The sequence below is a fragment of the Sinohyriopsis cumingii genome, chromosome 9 (assembly GCF_028554795.1).
Source record: "Sinohyriopsis cumingii isolate HCF-2022 chromosome 9, ASM2855479v2, whole genome shotgun sequence".
In the NCBI taxonomy this organism is placed as follows: domain Eukaryota; kingdom Metazoa; phylum Mollusca; class Bivalvia; order Unionida; family Unionidae; genus Sinohyriopsis; species Sinohyriopsis cumingii.
Window position 1 is genome coordinate 106,690,384 of NC_142969.1, and position 23,865 is coordinate 106,714,248.

Here is a 23,865-nt window from a genome sequence, read left to right on the forward strand (position 1 = left end):
TTTAACGCGTCTTTGTTTAAATACGTATAGTCAACAAGCGAACTTAAAGAACAAATTTTGTTCAAAATATAACAACCGATGCAAACATATATTTGCTTTCTTATTGCTCAAACGCAAATATGTAACTTTGTCTGCCTATTAACTACATGATGTGGTCTGGTACTTATTTATATATAAATCGAATAATATAAACAGATAGCTCTGGAAAGGTCTGGGGTCTCTTTTACTTGGCTACTCTTACGTGACATTCTTGCTGGGGTTCCTGAAACATGTAGGAGACATGTCCTATGTTCCCATCTGGATGAGGCGTGAAAGGTCACAAGAAGTTGAAAGCTTACGGGAAGACATTATTTAAATCTTCAGCCGCCTCAGAAGCCACTCACACTAACGACCGGATGCAGGTGGATTAACGATTATGTTAGGTTGCTATCAGCTGAGAACTAAAATATTTAGCTGTGTTTCCACCAGGTCCAAGATAAGGCATTTACAAAACAATTTATTTCACGCATATATAACCTCAATTGAAAGAAGCAATATTATTCGCTTTCCCATTGCTACCTGTGAAAGATGGCATATTAATGTTGTCTATATCAGTGTTGACATAACATGTACAATTAGTGAGAGAGGGAGAGAGAAAGAGAGAGTGACTAATTTTTTATAACGGTCAGGAAAGAGCACCCGTCATGCAATCCATAAGAGGCGAATGAGAAAGGATATATCAGACACATCTTGCGTCATAAAATTCTTATAATGAATCCAAATAGCAACGGCTGATTCTGGACCATTGACAGGTTTCAAAAGGTATTACGCGCATCGGTTTTAATTTGAATGCCATCAGCCATCGTGGTATCATACAAGGTCATATTATCATTTGATATGTCAACGAAAGCAAGTCGAATGATAGGACTTAAAACCTAAAGGCTGTATGAAGACAGATGAACAATTCGCGTGTAGAAGTTAGAAAACATATTGTATCAACTGTTTTTAATGAAAAACATACATTAAATACTGAGAACGCTCAAGGACGGCAAACCTAACGTAGAAGGGCCTTTATTTTAGATTCATTTCCTCCCTTGGAGAGCAAGTGCGTTTTCGTCAAATATGTATAATGAATGAAATGAACGTGTAGTTTACTAATTCTATGTTTACTCGTTTCCTAATATTCTCCATCGGTTCTACAAACACAATTGTTTCTTCATTACAGAATTGTACAAAACAAATTCTTTTCGATCATCATCTGATGGAAACTCTTGCAGCTCATGATACAAATGGTCATGTCTTTGTATATTCTTCTGTACTGAAAAAGCACGCATTTTCTTTGTGATAACAACACAGTTGCTCTCGTAGACCTCTTTTACGCTACTGGCAAATTACAATATTGCGTCTAAGAAATTTATACTAGATCATATATCCTAGTGCTTCTGTTTGTCATTGAGTTTAAGATTAATGCGCACTCTTTTAATCTCTTGTTATTGTAGACCAACTGTCGACTTTGGATTTGTTAGTCCGACGATACAAGTCAACGGCATTAACATAAAGAAGGAGGCAAATTCAACTAATGAGACATACATCTCTGAAGCAAGTTTTACGCCAAAATTACCTGGACACCAGAAAGTCTGTCTACAGACGCTGAATAAAAACAGGTAATGCCATTATTCTTGTGCGATATTTTGAACTGCGTTGTAAATATATGGCTTGTTTCGATCAATTGTTGACTGTCTTGATCGCTTTTAATACGAGAAAGAGTGTATTTATATTATGAATGGCTACATCAGTTGCAAATAATGTTGGCCCTAGATGACTGCGGCAACAAGACACAATCTCACAAGCAAATATAAGGATATGTTTTCAGAAGAAAAAAAACACTTATGTTTCATCCAATAATATTTCCATGTACGTTATACATAATTCATGATCCGACATTAAAATCTCTCATGAGACATTAATATTGATAAACACGTTTTGCGTACTATAGGATTTGCGATTGTGTAACCAAGGATATATGAATCTCTAAATGGTAGCAGGGATAAATGGGGCATGCATCTAACGACAAATTGAGAAACTCAAAGGATTTTATAAGTCTTATGAAATATCATATGCTTCTCAAATGTAATGCAATTAGGATTCCACAGCTCCACACAAAGATCTTACTTCTTTCTGTACATCTTTTTCTATTTGCAAACGGTAAAATTTATAATTTATATAAATATATATTGTCCTTTTTGGAATCTTAACCAAAGGTATAAATATATCAAATTCAACCCTGATATATAAAAGATAAATGATGCGTATTGTTTATTTCAGAGTGAACGTTGACGAAGTATGCTTTCATGTGGATGTCAAACCTAGTAGTGTCAGTTTTCCTTCATCTAATATTGTTTTGTTTCATGACATGATATGTTTAAATACTGTCAAGTAATACTACGAGCTCTTAACTGTACAACTTTAGTAGTGATCTGGGATTGCATATATAATTAAAATTGCATTTCAAATATTGACACCATTAAATCAATAGAAATAAAAAATGTTAAACTGACAATCAAATGTTTCAATTTCAAATTACTGAGGCATTAAAACAGATATGCCTACTACATAAATATATTATGGGAGAAGTATGTTATGAAAATAACAGTTTGGCACGTAGGTTTACATTATTCTCTTTTTAGCGTACGAAAACGTAAAATCATGCATGTTTATTTTTTCTTCCAGATTCATCTTTTTTCTTTGGAGATACAGTTTGCACTTTTAGTTTCTCATGTAATATTTTTCTTTCTATGAATTTCATAGGATCATAAAAGGACGTCATTTTACTTCATTCTTAAAAAAATACATTTGTAGGTAGTATCGCTGGCTGATGAGAAATAGGGGCAATGCAGATAACATTTGTTAAAAGCTAACGTATCATAATAAAAGAATAACAGTAAAGAGTCAAGGCACGACCAAGATAGTATTTTTTCAAACATGCATCGATCGTTAACAGTATCACTGTACAGTTTCATCGGGTACCAAAACAGCAATCAAGTACTGCTTCAATTACATAAACGTTAATTACTGATTGTTCTTGTCGAAACTGTTAACTGATCAGAGAATAGTATATTGTATGCAATGCTTCCTGCTCAATATTGCTCATTGAACTTATCTTATGTATCTTGACTTTTATGTTCAAATGTACAAATAGCAATCGTTCTTGTACATTATGCATTCTAAAACGCCAAACATTGTATACGTTTTTCAAACAGAAAATGTGTTGCATCTGCTAAGCCTTCTTTTTGTGCCACTACAAAGAGTTCACAGCATGACATTGTTTTCATGTTCTACCTTTTACTTTCACAGAATAAACCCCATTTTATAGCACCCAGTATCAGCCAGAATTCAACAGTTGTCTGCACAATAGGAGTCACATGTCACATGATGTTTATGGTGTCTTCGGGAAAATCAAATGAAAACAATTGGTTAGTATATCTGGTGCATTCAATCCGGTCGTAGACGTTGCTGCGAAATCATATATAAGCTTCTGCCGTTTTCTTGTTTATATCGTCTATAGCATGGTTCGTTTTCACATTCGTAACTCTTAATGTCAATAGAATGGGACTCTTACATGCAATGAGTGCGAATAATGTTTAACATTAACGTTAAAGAAGCTGAGATATCCAGTACTGGATTATTTCCATATCCTTAAACATTTCGATTCTAATATCAGGAAAAGATTAAATTCTATAATTTGCATCTCATAAATATTTAACTATGTCTAAAGCTTTTTACATTGCTATACATTTAAATTGTTCGATTGACATTTACATTGATAGACAGTCTTGTAAAGTCATAACTACCTGACGTTGATAGAGAAATGATATTTTAAGCAAACATCTCTGTAGCATTCATATAATGTAGGATGATGTGCTTGATTATATTGACAAGGAAACTATTGTCATCTTCTTGATTATAATGTCGTCTTGATTAATTAAAGATGTGTCTGCATTATGCCTTTGACTGATTTTCATTTATTATTACATATATTCTACATATTTACCATTTATCAGTCCAACTATGATTTTAACGGAAGGTCTGAAAAAAGATTTCCACATTTTTTCCTATTGCGAACACTGTACAGACGGTACAAGAGCAGCTGGAAATTGCTCAATGGACTTGGTGTTCAACCTGTCGACATCTTACCTTAGACAAAATCATCACTTATGCTTGGAAGCCCAGCTTTTATGGTAACAAATATTGTAAGAAATTTCTTAAACGTTTAAGGTATTGCCTTTGACTGTAATATGTTAATTTACTGACTCAAGCATAGCAATATTTTATAAAAATCTCTTTACCTTACAGAAGGAAAGTCTGCATAAATTGCACACATTAGATTCTTATTATTCATTTCATAAGGATGTTCTATTTCATAAAGGTTTCCGATAATTTGAATTTCCAGTGGTTCCCAACGGTGTTGATATCAGTTTCGTCCAACGTTCGCTAATTTGATATGTTAAGGTATTTTCTCTAGGAATTAGTTACAAATCTTCCGCTTGATATCCACAGGACGAGAGTGACTGGAGAGAAGCGTTGTTTCAACATGGAGGTAAAGAGTGGAAATGTGGACTGTAAGTATAAACTTTTCAAATTGAGGAAAGCTTGAAATCTACTGTGTTTAGTCCTAAACCAGATTCAAAATGTATCTTATCATAATCCTTTATAATAATAAAAAATCTTTCCTGAGAATATATATTTAATGATTATAAAAAGAGCTTAGTATTCATTGCCAGATGCACTGAAAGCATTGTTCCCAAAGAAAATGTTAATAATGATTAATAGAACATACAGCATTAATAGGTGGACTAAGAGACATTCTGCTATTTATGGAATGTTTTTGTGCATTCTTTTGAACAGTAAATATTCTTGAAAAGAGTATGGGGATTTTTGGCATTTATCATTACAATGCAAGTAATACAAGTATGGTAATCTTGTTCATATTTAGATTTATATTTTTCAGTACATGGACCCTGTAGTCAACTGCACTGTAAGAACAATGGGCTTTGCGATTCTGGAAACGCAAACGGACAGGCGAGATGTCATTGTCACAGTGGTTTCTCTGGAAACACGTGTGAAAAAGGTAATATACGGTCCATGAGATTTCCAACTTCGACTTGTCTTTCTTTTCACAATTCAGTTGCTAATAGTATGTATTGATCTTAAGAAGTATTAGCAATATAACCTTCTGTATGTGTCTCAGCTTTACTATGATGCTAGATAACATGTGTTACAATCTGTATACTGTCATTCAACATTGCTAACGTTTATTGATAGAATACTGCAGAAAACGATATTTTTAAATTGCTAAAAGTAGGGTTAAGGCTACATTTGTTAAATGTACCAATATAGTACAAAGTGATTCTTTCAAACTAATAATAAAGCCTTTGGGAAAAAAAGTCGCCATCTCATAAAATATTGTTGAACAAAAGTTGTGATCCTAATAAAGTATGCCACCAAAGTAACTGACATATTCTTAACAAATTACTCTTTTTTTGCAGATGAGTCAACGTCGATTACTAATAATGCAAATAGAGTAAGTGGGTATACGAGTGAATAAGCTTGTAGACGAAACTTAAACAAATAATTGTTTTTGACTGCTTCTCGAATAAACAAATTAATACAATCTGATCGAGGGAAATCAGCTGAACAACATATATAATTCACTTTGTGTATGTCCAATTTCAAAACAAGATGACGCCATTTTGCTACATTTCAATAGCTTAATAAATCATCCGGTTTGTCGAGCTGTATTACATCATCTATTACCCGATAAGATCAGTACATACACAGTTGTGATTAATATTCGTATACTTCTGTAAATATATGTTTAGCTTTTAATCCTTTGTCATGGCATTGATTAAGAGATATTTGTAAAGCAAGTTTGTAAAATGAAAACAATAGTAATAGTAACATTCACTAGCTTAAAACTTGTGTCTCGTTTAAAACTCCTTTCATCATAATTTCTTTTATAGCCATCTGCAGGGAACTTTGTGCTACAGTGGAAATTGTATGCATCTATAACGAAAGCTGTTTCGTTCCTCTGCAGATACTTGGACAACAACCCAACATGTAAGCTTGAAGATTTTGCTTTTGATGGGGTTTCTGCAGCATTTATTGCATCATTTATCCATTGCAGTTACTCAAAAACTACCGTAGATTCATTTCACTACATCTACATTGCCACGTATGCAATGTATCCATACATTACATTGTTTTCTTTTTGAAAGGATAACCATTAATTAAGAACATAGTCATATTTGAATGTAATTACGTGTAAAAGATTACTAATCACAGAACTGTGATGTACTTGTGCACAGAGCACAGTTACATTTCCAAATAACTGAACAAACCACTACTTTGCTTTAGTCCTTTTGTGGAACCTGGGAATGTACCTCCGACCATCCACGTGGAAAACCTAGTCGTAAACAGTACCAACTCTGCGGGTAAAAATTTTGAGGGATATATGAAAATCAAAGCGACAGGTAATGGTACCCAACGTGTTTGCATTCAAAGCAAGGATAAAAGAAAGTAAGTTCAAAATCTGTTTTTATATCAGAATCACCATCGTACGTATAATATAAATTGTCAACTTTACTATCACCTACATTGTAGATAGATAGATAGATAGATAGATGGATATAACTGGATAGATGTAAAGATCATAAATAGTTTAATAGCAACCTTTTACACGATAATGAGCGTTCTCTCCAATTTATTTCTAGCTTCATTTTGTTAATTTATTTTTATATGTAATTTCTGCTTTACATTCTTCCAGCGTAAAAAATTACAGGAATTATTCTTCATCATAATCACTCAGAATTATATATTCAGTCTTTAGTTTATAACGTTTCTTTCCCAGGTAAAAGCTTTTGACCTACTCTGAAATATTTAAATAAGACATAATTGTCGGTGTTATACATTATATGATACATTATTATTGTAGCAATTATACAATTAATTGGTTCAGAACGGTAGTGATGGATTTAATGTGTCAAGCATACTGTTTAAACAAATGTTCATATACTAATACTGCCATACCATTCATTAATGTGTATTATTTTTTGTTAGATGTTCCTCTATAGGAAATGAGCATATAAATAATCAGCAAAGACGATATCATGATGAACTGGTCCTACCCTCGTGATCTTTTTTAGCATAAATCATTTCTTCCATTTATATTGTATATTGCCTTTTCATAATGTTTTCTAGTTCTAGCCGTGTATGTGAAGAAATTTGTTTTAACGTACGAGTTACTGGTAAGTAATGTTTTCACATTTCATATTTGTAAGGAACAATTATATAAGAGATTTCGTTTTGTGTGTTGGTGGGAACATTTTTGTCCCCACGGATTTATTCATATTGAAGTATAAAGGATTGGTTAACATCTCCTTTAATTTAATATTTTGATTTATTCAATAACGTCATAATTTCATGAAACCCTACAACGGATTATTCACCTGGATCTTATAAATGTTAGCTAAAAGGCATTGCTCACTTTCAAGAAAGTATCGATATATTGAATTCTACCAAGATCTTTTAAGGACCACTCTCTCCACCCCGCCCCACCTAGTCGTGAATTTGACAAATTGAGGTCAAAAACAATCGTTAAAAACTGAAAACGAACCGTGCAAAACTGTTATAGCTAGCATAAGCTTTCGACTACAAATGCTTCTTCTTGAAAGAAACCAGGTAGAAAAAGGAATATTTCTGGGTTCGCCAACTTGCATTGAAACCAAGCGGTTTAAACCAAGAAGACTAGATTCAGAAGCCACACGCAAGTAAAATCATTATTTTTTCCAGCCGCTATATTTTCATTTAAATAATTATTCCATTTTGCCTATTAGTTACTCAAAAGCCTTGAATTACCACTACAACAAAGATATATGGGATATAATTGCGGTTACGTACATTTACATTAGAAAAGAACCGATGGCGATATGGCTCATCGATTTCTAGGAGAATACAAAATATGTTTCATCATTCTCATCAAAGTGAAGCTACCTAGATAAAACATCCAAACTGCCAAGTTTTATTCATGTAGAACTTGTCATGTAAAATTTTGTAACCTCAACGCTTTTTATATTTTCTGTTTGTCTTGTCTGTGTTTTGCATTAGCCTTTGAAAAACATTTACTTCAGTCAACTGTGCTTAGGTAGTTATATACAAGTTTTGCATTGTTAATAGTCAGTTTATTGTATTTATCTTAATCAATCCCTTACATACGCAACCCCTTGCTGGATCCAGTGCACTTGAGTGGACTGTTATGTGCCAGATGATTTGTATTCTTTGCTGTCTTACTAAATGCAGAATATATATATATATATATATATATATATATATATATATATATATATATATATATATATATATATATATATATATATATATATATATATATATTATTTATTTTGCAGGACAGTTTTCAAGAGCTCTAGTTGACATGGTAAAATGTTATCCTATCTATCACATATTGAAACATGATGAATGGTTGCAAACGCGTGTATATATATATATATATATATATATATATATATATATATATATATATATATATATATATATATATATATATAATTGCTTTATACTTCATGGAGCATGAGACAATATTTACGATTTACAAAAGAAGTGACTGATATATTTTATCTTAAAAATAGTTCACAGACTGGGCACAGTCACTTACGTTATTTCAGTATAGCTTGGGGGATTCCTCAATATGCTGTTATTGGTTTGTATTTGGATCTAATTATATTGAATATGAATTTATCTAATGTCAGAGACATCAGCATGTTAAGGAAGATTATAAAACTAATCTTTTATATTGTACTTATTTCTTTTTCAAGTTTCGACCGTACTACATTGACCCAACACTTCCAGACGGATCGACTGTCATGTGTAAAACGGAGACTGAGTGCCACATTCTGATGTTTATATCGGAGAAAACATCAAATTGGTATGATCCAGTAACATCATATAGAAAAGCAAAGCGATTTTAACTTCAAAACATTACAGGAACTTTTCGAGAAGTAATGAACTTCTTTGAAACGCACTACATTAGAAGTTTAAGGAAGAGTAACCTTTCTGTAAGTGTAAGTACGAGAAACAAACGATTTAGTCCACTAATCTAATGTGTAATTACTTCTGTCTTCGGAAGCGATTTGTCCGGAAGCATCCATGTAAGACTCGTATATTGTACGTACAAAAACTACTCCATTATTACTCTGAAACAACAATGGACTTGTTCACTCGTACGCTGATGCAGTGTAAACGTGTCCATTTGATTTACAACGGTCTTGGACTGTGACGACCCTATATATTCCACTAACCCATTATAATATGGGAATAGTCGTGGATCCCATTATTTGAATGTTTTGTTTTATCATTGGAATTAAATTATCTAGTTTATTGATAGTTCGAGGCAAGAGAGAACAACATATAATGTGAGTTCACGCCATTAACTGCTTTATTCGTGTTTTAATGCCCTATGATGGCGCAATCTTTTAGGAACATCCATCAGCATAAGCCTATTTCATTAATAATAAGAGTAGCAGGTATAGATCACATCAACAATGATAAAAAGGAGCCTTTTATAAACAGGAAACAAATTATATGTCCAAAGTTTATGTTTTTGATGCAAAAACTCTTAATTTTTTAAAGTCAATGAAAGGATGACGTTATCACTGATCATATCGCTATCCAGTGAATTATAAATTAGGTAGATTAGAATAATGTTCTTTTTCTTAGTTTTTTTTTTAAAAATGATCTGCTAAGCACCTCTTATTTACAAGTCGTCAACTTCCTTGAGCTTTATTAAACACATATGCAGGTTCAAACCCAGTCCTTTACTGCGCTAACGTGACTAACTAGTGTACAAATATTGATATATAACCAACTATCCAGTTTAATTCATATGTACACTGGTTTTAACAGACAGACTATCCACAAATCCCATTCAAGATCTATCAATCTTAAAATTGTTAGTAATTAAGATGTTTCCATAAATTAATGCGCCAACAGCGGATTTGGAACAGTTTTATGTTACAGGTCAAGACCTTCTCTCCGTTATAACTTCGTCCTTATTCTACAATAAATCACACATAGATGCATATGATCCTGAGAATTATAATCGGTGAAAGTTACCAATATGCGACCATACATGAGGACACAGTCAGGGTGCATCGAATTTTGTGATATATATCAGTAACCACTAAAACCACTGTTATCACAAAACTCATATTATACATCGTAGAGATTGCAACGTAATACATACAATTCTCAGTGTGGGTATTTCTGCAATATTTTGTTTTCAATGGAAATTACTAGACTTTTACTGTATGCAAATTAGCTACTCCAAGGTTCCGCATATGTGCTCGGAGTTGGTGGTTTTCATATTGTGTGTGCGATGATGTCAATGATGTAATACCCAGGTGAAAAACATCTCCAGATAAAATTACTGTGGACCTGGCACACGGTTTGATATACTATTTGATTCTAACGTCCAAACAAAACTTGCTGAAGCACCTATATATATTGTGTATGCTGCATGTTACGGAGATGACATTGTTTATTAAACATCAAACGATATCTGTATGCGTCAACGTGAGAATATAGATATTATTCATGACTAAAATGCTATTATTCTTACACTAGGAGAACGAATTACGAGTATGATCATTAAAGGAGTTATAAAGGCCAAGATGTTTGTAGGGACCAGTAAAATCCACTCACTGGGGTCAATGAAGTAAAAACATAGACAAATATGGGGTTGTTCGAGCATGGTTGGCCAAACAAGCTTTATGGCAATTTACCAACATTTGTCAAGAAAGATGTCACATGGCTGGTCTGATATCCAAATACCTAATGAAGTTCATGAGGCTGCTCTTTTACTTTGTGTACATTATCTTGTAGGTGGACGCAGTTTCTGTAGAGTCTATAATAACCCTCCGCAGCTGACATATTCTTCTAACTCGAGACACTGCGAGATAAACTAAATCTGACCATTCGATACGATCATTAACAATCCAAATATTTGTATCATAAATAGTTAATCCTTGCGACGAGTGAATCGTTATAGCATTTTCTAGAGACCACGGAGTTTTTTACCTGACTCCGTCAGGTGTTAAAGCGCTCTCAACAACACTAACAGAACTAAGACAATAACATTTAACATAAAATTTTGTTTCTCTGTCGATCATTGTATATCAACTTCAATATTTTGTCGTCGCGTATCTGCTGGTCGTTAACATAATGGTACAGGTAGATTTGAAAAATGTTCTTTATGTGATATAAATAATTGTTGCTGAAGTGTATCATGAACCATATTTCTGCTTGCAACTATCAAATCATCTGGTCTCCATAAATTCCAAAGATTGTTAATAGAGTTTCTGAAATTATCTCACATTGAATTTTATTTGGTTGTAGTCTGATTAATTTATTAGGCTCTCTTAATTCTGGATCAAGCTCTCAATGATATCTTTTATTTCCTCATAATAATCCACGAACTTCTTTACCCACTCATGTAGAGACAGTCCAACAAACGGTGGTGGTTGACCATGATTGACGCACATTATTACAGCATCATTTTTTGTCAACAACCAATCAAGAAATATTTTTTTTGTGTTTCTAGCCGCACTGTATATATTTCATCCCAGATAATAATCTCTGGAATATATTTTTCACCCATTCGTTCAGGAGTCCATGTATCACCCTTCCAGTGAAAGAAGCTGTGATAAGTAGGAGATTTAACTCCTCGTTCGTTCATTTATCTGGCGAGTCTATGTGTAGGTGTTAAAACAACCATATCAACATAGTTTGAAGAACTCTGACAATATATCTCAATCACACGTGTTGTTTTACCAGAACTTCCCGGTCCATTAAGATAAACAGTCTTATGTCTAGCTATAGGATGATATTCCAATGATGATGATAATTTTGATATTTGATTATTTTTTAGATAAATATTTTTGATTTCAGCGTCGTCAGATTCAGAATAACTAAGCATCATTTCTTATTCTATTCTCCATTCGCCCCACGATGCATAAGCTCCTATATGTAATTGTTCTAACAATCCTGCATGTTTTTTATTGATATAAAATGAATCCGTGGCGACTCTAACCGCGGTATCAGAAAATATGTTTATCATCAATAATAAATTTATCGAAACATATGCGAGCATTGAAGGTATTAAATGAGTAAACTGTGGTGACTCACCATTAATGTAACTCACAATTGTACCTAATTTAGTTCCATTTGGCAAGAAAACTATTTCTCGAGTTATAAACATGATTCTCTTCGTTGTATCATTAATTATAAAATCTAGTTCAGCATCATCTATAATTAACCTTGTACAATGTCGTTTACGATCATATCATCCTCCTCGGGTAAACTTACCAAATATTTTTCTGCCAAGATCACTTGGGATTTTATTCTCAAAATCGGTTATATCAGGATTTTCATCATCAGATTATTTCTTTTGCTGTGGTAACCAAACTTGTTTCTGCGGACTATATGATATAATTGTTTTACTTGCTGTTAACAATAAAATCATTTTTACATCGAGCATATATCGTAATAATACTGTTGGTGCCAACATTTTTTTCTGAAAAATGTTTGGCAAACCAGACATAACAAATTGGATGAAGATCTTCGGCAATCTTAAATGACTCGATACAAGCGAATCCAGTCAGGTCAAAATCTGGTAATGGTCCATTTATCGATATTCTGGTCATATCGTGAGTTGGATATCCAAATCGCGTAAAATACTTAGAACACTCTCCCATTCCAAGAAAACTTCCTTGATAACATGCAACTATATCAACCGAGATAACATTTTTATAATTTGTATCTGGTATTCCATAATCCACCATGCCCGTATTCGACACAACTCGATATTATATCTTCGGAAAAATCAAACTTCGTAGGCTTCTACGAATTTTTCTCTCTAGCAAAATGAACCACGATTGTTGGCATTGTAAAACAATTACTGCGCAGCGCAAGAATTTTAATTTCTTCGTGGAGAGACTCTCTTTGATAAATCTCACCATTAGGTCTAACAAACTGGTTAAACTTATTTTCTTCGACGCAGATACTTCCATCAGTTTTATTAATTCGTTGTGATGTTCTTCAGAACTCTGAAATAACCATACTGATACAGCATCACTTTTACTTATTTCGTTAACAAAATTGAATATATCACCATTATAGAAATTAACAGTTCGATCTCGTGGAAATATTGTTATTGCCGATGTCCACGCAGGCTCATTATGATCAATAATATTTATCGGAGCTCCTTTCAATTTATATTTCGATTCGTACAAAATCTCTCCTCTTATTGTTTTTACTATTATTGGAAATTTTAATTTCTATCCTAATTAAGCAGCTTCATTTATTGTAGCTCCTTTATCCTTGACTGTTTCAGCCCATTTGTTTGTTGGTTTTTTATATTATTTTTTCACGTCGTAGATCTGTTAGTTTATTTCCACGTATCGCGTTTGTTAAATGTTTCATTACTCGTTGGGCTACACAATTTATTTCAGAAACTTTCTTTGGTTTAAGATTATGAACGCTGGGGGGGTATCATTCAGCGGATATATTGCACAAATAACTGCGGTCACAGGATACGCTCTTTCATAATACGGTTTGTCAATACCAGTCAACATTTCTGGTTTGGAATTTTTATTTAATTTTACAGTATCGCCAACGCCGTGGTGTAATCGACCAGGGTCACGTTAGTCACTGATAATCCAAGTTTCTTCTACTTCCTTAATAAATTTTATCCTGAAAAATATATTTGATTGTCGAGATAATTAACAATCGTCAACGCTCGTTGGCAGTTCATTGTAACTTCAATAACTTTGTTATTGCGCATGATTGTAAATGTTGACCAAGACCGTGTTTGAAATGTGATGTTGGGATCAGAGGAAAAAGCGCAGTTGTATGTGCAATGTGATGGTAAAAAATACAGAGAGCTGAAACAAGATATTATGGTAACAAAAAACACCAACAATAACAACAAGGTCATAAAAAAGATGAAACTTATCTCACCAGATTTTCAGAATGTCTATGTAGACAAATAATATTATATATAATGGAGCAAAAAGAATTTATGAAACATTATATCATTAGGGATTACGAGGCATCTCTTGATGGTATAATCAGGCACTGTCGACTATAAAAACCAGTCGGTACTGCTGAAAATACTGGTTATCTCAAATTCACTGCAGGAAAAAAGATCTCTCTGTCATAAATTCGCATACGAGTGTTAAGATGGAGTAATAAAAATGGACCTGTGATTGATCTTATCAACGGTAGTGAACTCCATTATTCCTTGGATAATTTGCGAGCTGTCACACATAGTCAAAATAGAAAATTTGGAGATACTGGGAGATGTAAATATTTTGCAAATAGGATGTTTAAATCTGTAAATACAGAGACTGGAGAAGAAATAATATTTCAATCAATGAATACAGCTGGCACATATTTTGATAACTGCATGCCTTCGGTTCAACGCGTCGCGAACAAATATGTAAATCATCATTTTCGAAGAAATATAAAGAAAAAGTAATATTTCAAGATTGTGAAGGGAGATAACTCTGTCAAGCAAAGCTCTCTCCTGTAGAGTAATTAAATAGTTACCCCGCTTGTTACTGCGTAATATTATTTTTGTGTCATCATTCAATAAACAATGTGCAATAATATAACTAACTATTCTTTTGTTAATTAACATAACACACTTCAAGATAATGTTTTACTTACCTATTTCCTTCCACGAATGCACTTCAAGCCTTACATCAAGAAGAATTCTGGCTGCTTTTATAACATCCCAAACGTATTATCTGGAATGGTTTGGGAATTTCCAAAATAACTCATTCCTACGTTTTTCTGTTAGGGAATTTCCAAACGTATTTTCTAGAACGGCCTGGGAATTTCCAAACGTATTTTCTAGAATGGTTTGGAAATTTCCAAACGTATTTTCTAGAATGGTTTTGGAATGTCCAAAGTAATTCGTAACGTATTTCTGTTCGGGAATTTCAAATAAAAACCTTCATTACTACGTAATTCTGTTCGGGAGTTTCCAAACTTATTTTCTAGAATGGTTTGGGATGCTATAAAAAGCAGCCATAATTCTTTGTGGTCCATTCAGCAAGTGTATTCGTGTAAGTAAATTCGCAAGTAAAACATTCGTTTGTTGTTTCTATACTAATACAACTGTTGTGCCATCCTTAGAACTAAAATTATATATGATGCTCTTAATATGCTGATATGTGTTACGTAATAAATTTGTTTAATTTATATTTATAATATAATGAACTATGAAAATATTAATGTTATTATTTCTGCAATTAAAAAATTAAAACATGAAAATATAAAAATATCTGATGAACTAAATCCTAAAATATTATTTGCGATTTTGAGTCATTACAACATTTAAAATTTCAAGATAGATATACACTGCCAGCAGAATATAGGTTCATTAAGCTCATTCAACAAGCTATGTTCCAATCCTTGACTATGGTCAAAGATACAGTAGTTGAAAACCTCATATCTCTCTCACGTGCAATTGTAAAAATTAGATCAGAATTATCTCACGAATACGAAAGAAAAAATTATTAGCAATTGTGTGAGGCAATTGAGAAAGATTATGTCTGATCGTGAAAATGAAAGGAGTGTCAGTAATTGTGAAAGTGAAAGTTATGGCAGCGAGCGTTTCAACTTTGTCTGGTGTAGCGGATTTATTTCTGATAATAATATTTATTCTCAATCGGATTTAAGTTTTATTCAGATTGTAATATCTATTCTCATTGATTTCGCGGATTACCCTCAGAATAATGAATACTATGAACCGGTTAATAAGAATATTATTGGAAATTTTAAGGATGAGATGTTTTTACTCGTCGCGGAATTTGTCGGACTATGCAGTAAGATGCATTACATCAAACTATCAGAGGGGAGCATAAAAAATGGCCAAGGGGATATAAAAAAATATCGTCAAGAAGTAAAACAAACATGAGGTTTAGTTAACAGCGTTTCAGCGTGGGTTACATATAACCTCCATGAACACTACAAGATCCATAAATCACACAATGTATACATGCACGCTCAACAGAACTGGTTGAGTTTTGACGATAAACGTTACGTGCTTGATGATGAAATATTCACACTAGAGAATGGCTATGTTGATGATCTTTGCGAAAAATACCATCGATGCTGATTTGGTAGCTGAATTGGGATCTTACTGACAACTATGCGACTGAAGGTATAGCAACGTTATCAACATTATCGTATTCTTGTACAAATACCATTGAAAATGTTATATATGGTGGTTCGCGGGCCAAGGGCGGTTCATTTCCCATCCCTATCTAACTATTGACTTAAATTCAGAGAATAGTAGTAAATAGGCGGGTTTGTTTGAAATGGAAAATCACCGACAGCTCCGTGCATAGATAAGGAATCGTTGGGTAGCGGATTTACATTCAGTAAAAGTCGACTTATTTCCCGTAAAATTGCAAACAACGAATAATACCCCGCCCAAAAGAAAACAAGCTATGCATTTATCAATCTCAGTGACGTCTATCATGGATAATGAGATAATGGTGGTTTTATCGGTTACTGATATAAGTCACAACATTCTATTCCGCATGACTTTATTCTCTTGTATGGTCTCACATTGGTAACTTTTGATGATTACATTCCATGGGATCACATATATACGCGTGTGCTTTCTTGTTGTATAAGCCCAGAGTCACGGGGGGATAGAAGGTGGGTCAAATTGCCATTAGCACATTACTCAGAAGTATGGGTCCGCCATATAACGACTTGAATTATTTATAGTATTTGTACATTTCAAGCAACCTTACAATGTTATTGAATAATATGTAAGGTATTGCACAATTTTTTGATTCAGTTCTAACGTTGATAAATGTTTTTTTAAAAACACGTCACGCTGTCTATTATATATTACACGCACTTCGTAAACTTGTAAAACAACATAGGAATATCGAGTATAAATTTAATTTATAAGATATGTTTAAGGTGACTGTTACGTCAAAAATGGTTTTTGAAAATAATTGCTTTTAGTAAAATAAGACCATGGTATTTTTTACGAAATGCAAGTCATCTAAAACGTGTATTTCAGCCCGACTGTCTCAGAGGTATCGGACTACACTGGTGGTCTTCACATATTTTCACCGGCTTCAAAGATGGAATACCAAAGTGTGACAGATGTTTCCTACATACCGTCCAAAGATATGGAGGGACAACCTAGGAAAATTTGTCTTCAAGCATCTTTGCCTGGGTTAGTAGTGTACACCTTTATTATTATGGAACCTATATTCTTATGGGAGATTAGTAATATTCTTAAATGTTATAGTTTATAATTTGCGATGAAGTTTGATCAAAATAAGAACCTTTGCCAAGGAAATTTATAACACAACAAGAAGTAAAGTTACATTTTTGACAATCCAAAATAAAACCAAGTTTAATTCTATTTGCTTCATGGAAACAATCATTACCTAGATTATCAGTTATTTAGGTGAAGTGCGACAAAAAAGCATACGAAGTCTTGTTACAATGTTTGAGTAGAACACAGCGGTGAATGTAGCTATTTATTTTGGCTACATGAAGAAATATCAATGTTATTCCATTTATGTAAGCAAAACAACAATTGCCAATTTTTTATATTTCAGACTTAAAGGAGACGTGAGGTGTTATACTGTCATATCTCTTGCCAATGCTAATCGTAAGTATAAAAAGTTATGCGTTGTATGGTATAAACATTTCACCATTTAATACATACGCTATATGTTAAATATCCAATTTAATAGTCATTCAATAATATAGCATGTGGAACAAATCTTATCATGAATTGTGAAAGTTAAAGAAAATATGTGTAAAGATATGACAAGATCCCCCATTTAAAAATTTTCTTCACCTAAATTTGTATTATTGCTAAAATTAAATATGAGGATTTGATAAAATCTTAAATTAAAGCAAATCCAAGTTTTAGGAATAGTATTAATCAATACTTAAAACATTATTATTTATGGCTTATGATAAAATATTGTTTTTTAATGAGTTGATTAAATAATTAGTCGAATTAAATATTAAATCAGTAGTTGTGCTAACCTTTATGTAATTATTATTCTAGGACCTGTAATAGTTGTTATTTTTGTTACATTATATTCCTTGTTGCTGGCACAATTTATAAAAAGACGATAATTTATCTTGTCGATCTCTCTGTGTCTGATCTTTACTGTTCTTACCTTACCTTGAATGGAATTGTCAAGTTTTGTCTTATATTTACTCATATTACATTAGAACAACGAATTTGTTATATTTTTAAAACAAAACAATTCACCATTTTTATTACTGTGTTCTTGATCCATGTTAAATCATATAGTGTCTTATCTCATCCAATAGTAGCTTATCCCAATATTCGAACTTTGAATCTTACCAAAAAAATGACAATATAAATGTGATGCATTCATCACGTAGAACATGATTAAGCGCAGTGCATCCCTGTACAGTAAGAACATGTATCGGTATTTATCAGTGACCACGGGCCTGTGTATAAACAAGGAATGTATGAATGGTGGAAAATGTCTGTCCAGTCTCCTGGACGCCAGCTGTAGATGTAGACCTGGCTATAGTGGGGTCCAATGTACAGGTAACAAACCTCTCAATTTCACATCAGCTGCACATCTTTCATGACGAGAACATTGCTCAGCAAAGTGAATGCATAATTCATCTAATCTATTGCATTTAATGCTACTTGAAATTTAACTTGTTGGTTTAAAGATTACTGCAGCAAGAGGGATTAAACTGATAAATCAATTCAAAATACTATTATGACTTTCCTACATTACTGTGTTTTTAGAAAAAGCATTTTATCTGGTTTTACATTGCATTTTGTCTTTCTTATTGTTTGTAATTATAGTTCATATGATAAATCCAAATTTATTTTAATTTTCATGAACACCGTATGAAAGAAAATATTCGAAACGAATGCGTTACGGTCTCACGGCCTGGAAGTCTCTCTACCCCATATCAAGCTCGCTCCTTCCGCCAAATCGGAATGAACATATTTATCTGTTTCTGTATATATCTTTGCAGATACTTCGGAGACTGTTAATCCTCCGAATCCTTTACATTCTTCGGTAAGATAATATCCATTGCGCTAATGTAAAATATATGTTGCGAGATGCATTAATGGACGGAACAGTATACTATCATGTGCGTGTACACAGAAATTCAAAGTATAACGACACATCATTTATTATGTAATGAGATAGCTTATATTTCTTCAGATAAAAACCGAATGGACACATACCGGTATCCTTAAATTTCAAAATAGATGCTCTGCCTACGAGAGGTGAAGATTGAAATTAAGTATTTATGTATCAGAGAAAACAGAAAAATTGTGTGCGGCAAATGGAGACATAAACCGGTAGGACTTCATTGTATATGAATATGACTTGAATTTTGCAAATTAAACAAACTCCCACGAGCTTTTTAATTCTTCTCTATATAATTATAACCCAAACATATTTTAATACTTAATTAAACACCTTTAACTAAAATATAAGATAGAGAACAATTGATTTCATTCCGTACTTTTACACAGTTCACTGGAACATCAACGTAGCTAAATAATGTTTACAAATATTTACGTTTTAATAATTTAAAATTTTATTTATGCAAACAATTATAAACTAAGCACAAAAGAATATGAACACACATAAAACGTATAATCAGTTAATATCACATACATACATACATACATACATACATACATACATACATACATACATACATACATACATACATACATACATACATACACAGGATTTGTTAAGTGGCGAGGCTGATCAATATATGCTCATAGTATGTCAGTACATTGATTGCTTCCATTCTCTTGGGTAAAGCGAAACCAGTGTTCAAGAATGATCTGTTGGACTCATTGTTCTATTTCAGAGTGGAACAGGTCGACCAGTTTTCATTTATTGGACCATTCCTGATACGCTTATCTGTTATTTCCGCATCGAGTGCTTGTTTCCTGTGATAGTGAAGGGAAATGACAGCCCAAACAAGTAAACGTGTAGTCTTTTAAGTAGTAGTAGTAGTATTACTTATTGATGATGATGTTGATGATGATGATGATGATGATGATGATGATAAAGATGATGGTGATGATAGAAAGGGTAGTGCAAACAGTATTGTTACTGAAAGTAGTTAGAAGAAGGAGAGGATTAGGCGAATTACGCTGCAGAAACGTTTTGTGATGTACATAGACAAAACAGTAACTGGAGGAGCTGGATAGACCATGTAAGATTTATTACGATTTCACCCATTTAGTATACGCGTGGTGACAAGCTGACATAACAGATGATTCTTTGTTTTATTATTGGCATATTATTTCACGTAATGACTCTAGAGTATCAGACACAACGTTTTAATAATTCTTTCTTAGGTTTTGTTATCTGGAAGATTTCGGTTGTCATTGTTCAAACGTCTGGTGTGCTGCCGGTTTTTCTGCATTCAAATTTATGTCTTAAATAAACTTCAGCGGACTTAACAGAACTTTATACATCATTTTAACCTTTCGTAGGTGAAGTCCTTCTTACAAAGGCAGGAAAGTTAACGTACTTATTGTCTCTATAGTTTTTCCAGGCTACCCATACAGTATTACTGTACAGGCTTGTTTTTTCAGCCGAAATATTTTCTCACTGCTACAATCATAAGTATTTCCCGATTTGATATTTCAGTAGTCAGAATGAGGCTGAATTTAACTCTTGCAAAAAGTGACATGGTACTGTTTTGGAATTAAATACTTTAATATTTATAAATATGCAAAATGTTTTCTTTGTAATGCGACTTATATAATCAGATCAAAATAAATTGTTGTCAACAGAATACCAATAATTTTGTACATGGAAACCATTTTTATTTTTTTATTATTATATATTCAATTTTGTTCTTTTTTGCAGTGTTGTTATTACTGAAATCTTTGTTTTATCTGTATTTACAGCCATACTATTTTTCTTACACCATGTTTTAAGCTTGTTTAATTCCATTTGAAGATTATTTCCTAATTCAGATTTGCAGCTGTTTTGATCAGAGAAAGTATTTCTTCCACTGCGCCTTTATACAGGTAAATTATCGTAGTCATTTGTCTTTTTATTTAAACCATGGACAAGACCATGTGTATGCATCGTAATCATTGGAAACACAGAGCTGATAACCACTCTACATGTGTACATGTCGTGGACCGAAAGTCAGTGTGCTGTTGTACTGGGGACATTAAAGGGAGGGTAAGAAAACGCACTTTGAGGGATGTTACGGCTGTGAATGACTGGTGCCGCTCCTCACGTTTCATCAGTCACTAACCTCTCACGGTCAGCAATAGGTGCGACTCAACCTACCCCTCATTGCCGCATTGTGATAAACTTCTTGGCAGAACCAGTAGGCCCTTTACCGAAGAACTCGGTAATCCATTTTCTCGTGTCATTAAACGAGATAGAGATCAAAACAAATCAACTCAGTAGATGTTTGGACCGGATACGTGGATCAAATATCTGTTCTCCGTCCTTACTTAATAAACTGAAAAAATATCGTTCCAACTACTATGGCCCTGTTCCGTCTCAACCGGACTCGGCGAATTTTCTCTGACTGTAACAGGTCAAAATCACAATCGATCGTTCTTTGTCAGCCACCAGAATAACGACCTTTGTCCATTTTGCCGAACCCACATCATACAGTCATTCTAGTGGATCAGTATAACCCGCATAATACCATTAGACACTAACTTCAAACGGTGCACATCTTAGTGCTTCAATACCCAAGTGATGACGCTTCACTTTGATCTAATATATTTGCCACTCAAAGAGAGGTGATACTTAGCGACCGTTTGGAAGTCATCGCATCGTATTACTACAGCTCATCGTACATTGTAAGCCACGACAGAATATCTTAGTAGATTACAAGTGAGCCGAATCAAGATTAAAGCAAGCCTACTTAAATATAGCCTGTCATATGAGCTGTATGGACCGTTTTGGGGAGATCAAATATCCTTTAACCAGTCTTAACACAAATAAAGGCACAATGTCATGCAAGATAAAACGCCATTATTCGGTCAAAACCGGACTCTAGCATTCCTCTCAGATCAAGGAAGTTTTGCGCTTGTTGACAAAAGAGTTTCGTTGTTCACCTCCTTCTTGATCCACAAATGTACCATCTGTTGATATGACCGGTGTTCAACTAGTATCACTGTCTGATCGAGCGGGGAACATGGAAAGCATTACAGACACAGAGCAGCCATGGAACTGGAGATGCCTTCGACAGTAAAACCATTGCATGCCGTGTTGTTCGGTGTAAATCGGAACCGGTTTAGTAGCATTTATATCGTATAACCTGCTTCAGGAATTTGACAAGGTTATGGATAATTTAATGGCTATATTGGACTCTTCCACCTGAATCTAATCGCACAAGATCAATCACGATGCAGATCCTACCTTTCAAGTTGAATTATGGGCCCGCTTAAGTCAATCAACATCCGTATGCCGTCCAACCATCAGTTCAATGCACTTTTAGGGCTCAGTCTATGCATAATGCCAGAATGCACTCATTTTACTCCCTGGCACTTTTGCGCCACATTATCTAGTTAATATGCTCGGGGAATCCGTTTCTGCAGTTCAAAGTCACAGTTCACGAGAATCACAGACATCCACTGGGAAAAACATCCATTTGGTGGAGACATACTGGATAGTACCACAACAGTTATATGTCACTGTGGCCATGTAGTGATTTGTGCCCAGTTGCCATTATGGTCCAGTGTCGATGGTCAAGATACCAGTAAGCGCTATGGACCTGGTTCCAAAGAAGAAAACAACTACTCTGTTTCATCAAGACTGAACTTTGCCTTCTCATATTCTGATAAAGCCATTTCTTGCACTCAAGGGAACGAGTGGCAGGGATCTAATATACTGTATCCCTCCCCGGCACCATAACACGGGATTACGCATTGGAATCACATGTCTCTACCCAGTACTGGATCATATGGCCACTAAGTGCCGATCATTTCAAAGCTAGCTTCACTTCTCGCAAACATTGTATTACTTCCGACAATTTCTCCAGAACAGAGTGTGTTCCGCATTATCAGGCAATGGAATTATCAGCTTGGTTTCAATTCTTACAAAAACCTTTTTCAGCTCGAATACTTCGCCTACGGGGATGGTACAATGCGACAGCTGACATCATTGTCCTAAGTCGCCTATTGATAAGGTCTTTATAATGATCAGAATGATACTGCTATCGCAATATCGGCTAAAACTTTGCTTCTTGTACGAAACAATACATATTAGGTCCCATATCAAGAAATGAGAGAAGCACACTTGGCTCAAGGCTGGTGGACCCTGGAGGTGCAATATTTTACAGTAGTTTTCACGGATGCAAGCACAAGGGATGGAATGCACATCACCCATCATTCCAGGAGTCAAGTGGACGGTGGCTCAATCAGGAATGAATATCTTTGAGATGAATGTCATAAGGAGAGAATTCCATTGACGGAAAGCATGAGAATCTACACGGAAAGGGCAGTCTCCACACCTTTACGTTCTTCTTTTGGAAAACTCCATCTGTGTCTTCAGCTAGAATCCTTTAACAATTTGGTCATATTCTAGGTTGATTACATTAGCAGACTTTCATTTCCTGAAGAATCATCTAATACAAGCAAAATGATCGCTTCATCCCTCGTATTTCATTCGCATATGCTGCATCGACCACTACCAGTCCGTTGGCGATAAGGTGAATGAAAAGCTCCGAAACTTTATCTCACCAGCCCCGGAA

The 23,865-nt window shown here is 34.0% G+C and overlaps 1 protein-coding gene across 1 annotated transcript in view; it reads left to right on the forward strand.

Annotated features, from left to right (window-relative positions):
• The first annotated feature begins 6,005 nt into the window (after nucleotides 1–6,005).
• Nucleotides 6,006–23,865, forward strand: part of LOC149792432 (uncharacterized) — a 38,665-nt gene continuing 20,805 nt past the window's right edge. The window contains exons 1-10 of the mRNA XM_089969389.1: nucleotides 6,006–6,096; nucleotides 6,394–6,555; nucleotides 7,237–7,283; nucleotides 8,442–8,470; nucleotides 8,868–8,977; nucleotides 17,159–17,317; nucleotides 17,709–17,761; nucleotides 18,575–18,688; nucleotides 19,135–19,178; nucleotides 19,996–20,111. Coding sequence (XP_089825515.1) covers nucleotides 6,491–6,555; nucleotides 7,237–7,283; nucleotides 8,442–8,470; nucleotides 8,868–8,977; nucleotides 17,159–17,317; nucleotides 17,709–17,761; nucleotides 18,575–18,688; nucleotides 19,135–19,178; nucleotides 19,996–20,111 — 737 coding nt within the window. The 5' untranslated portion in view covers nucleotides 6,006–6,096; nucleotides 6,394–6,490. The remainder of the gene's footprint in view (nucleotides 6,097–6,393; nucleotides 6,556–7,236; nucleotides 7,284–8,441; nucleotides 8,471–8,867; nucleotides 8,978–17,158; nucleotides 17,318–17,708; nucleotides 17,762–18,574; nucleotides 18,689–19,134; nucleotides 19,179–19,995; nucleotides 20,112–23,865) is intronic.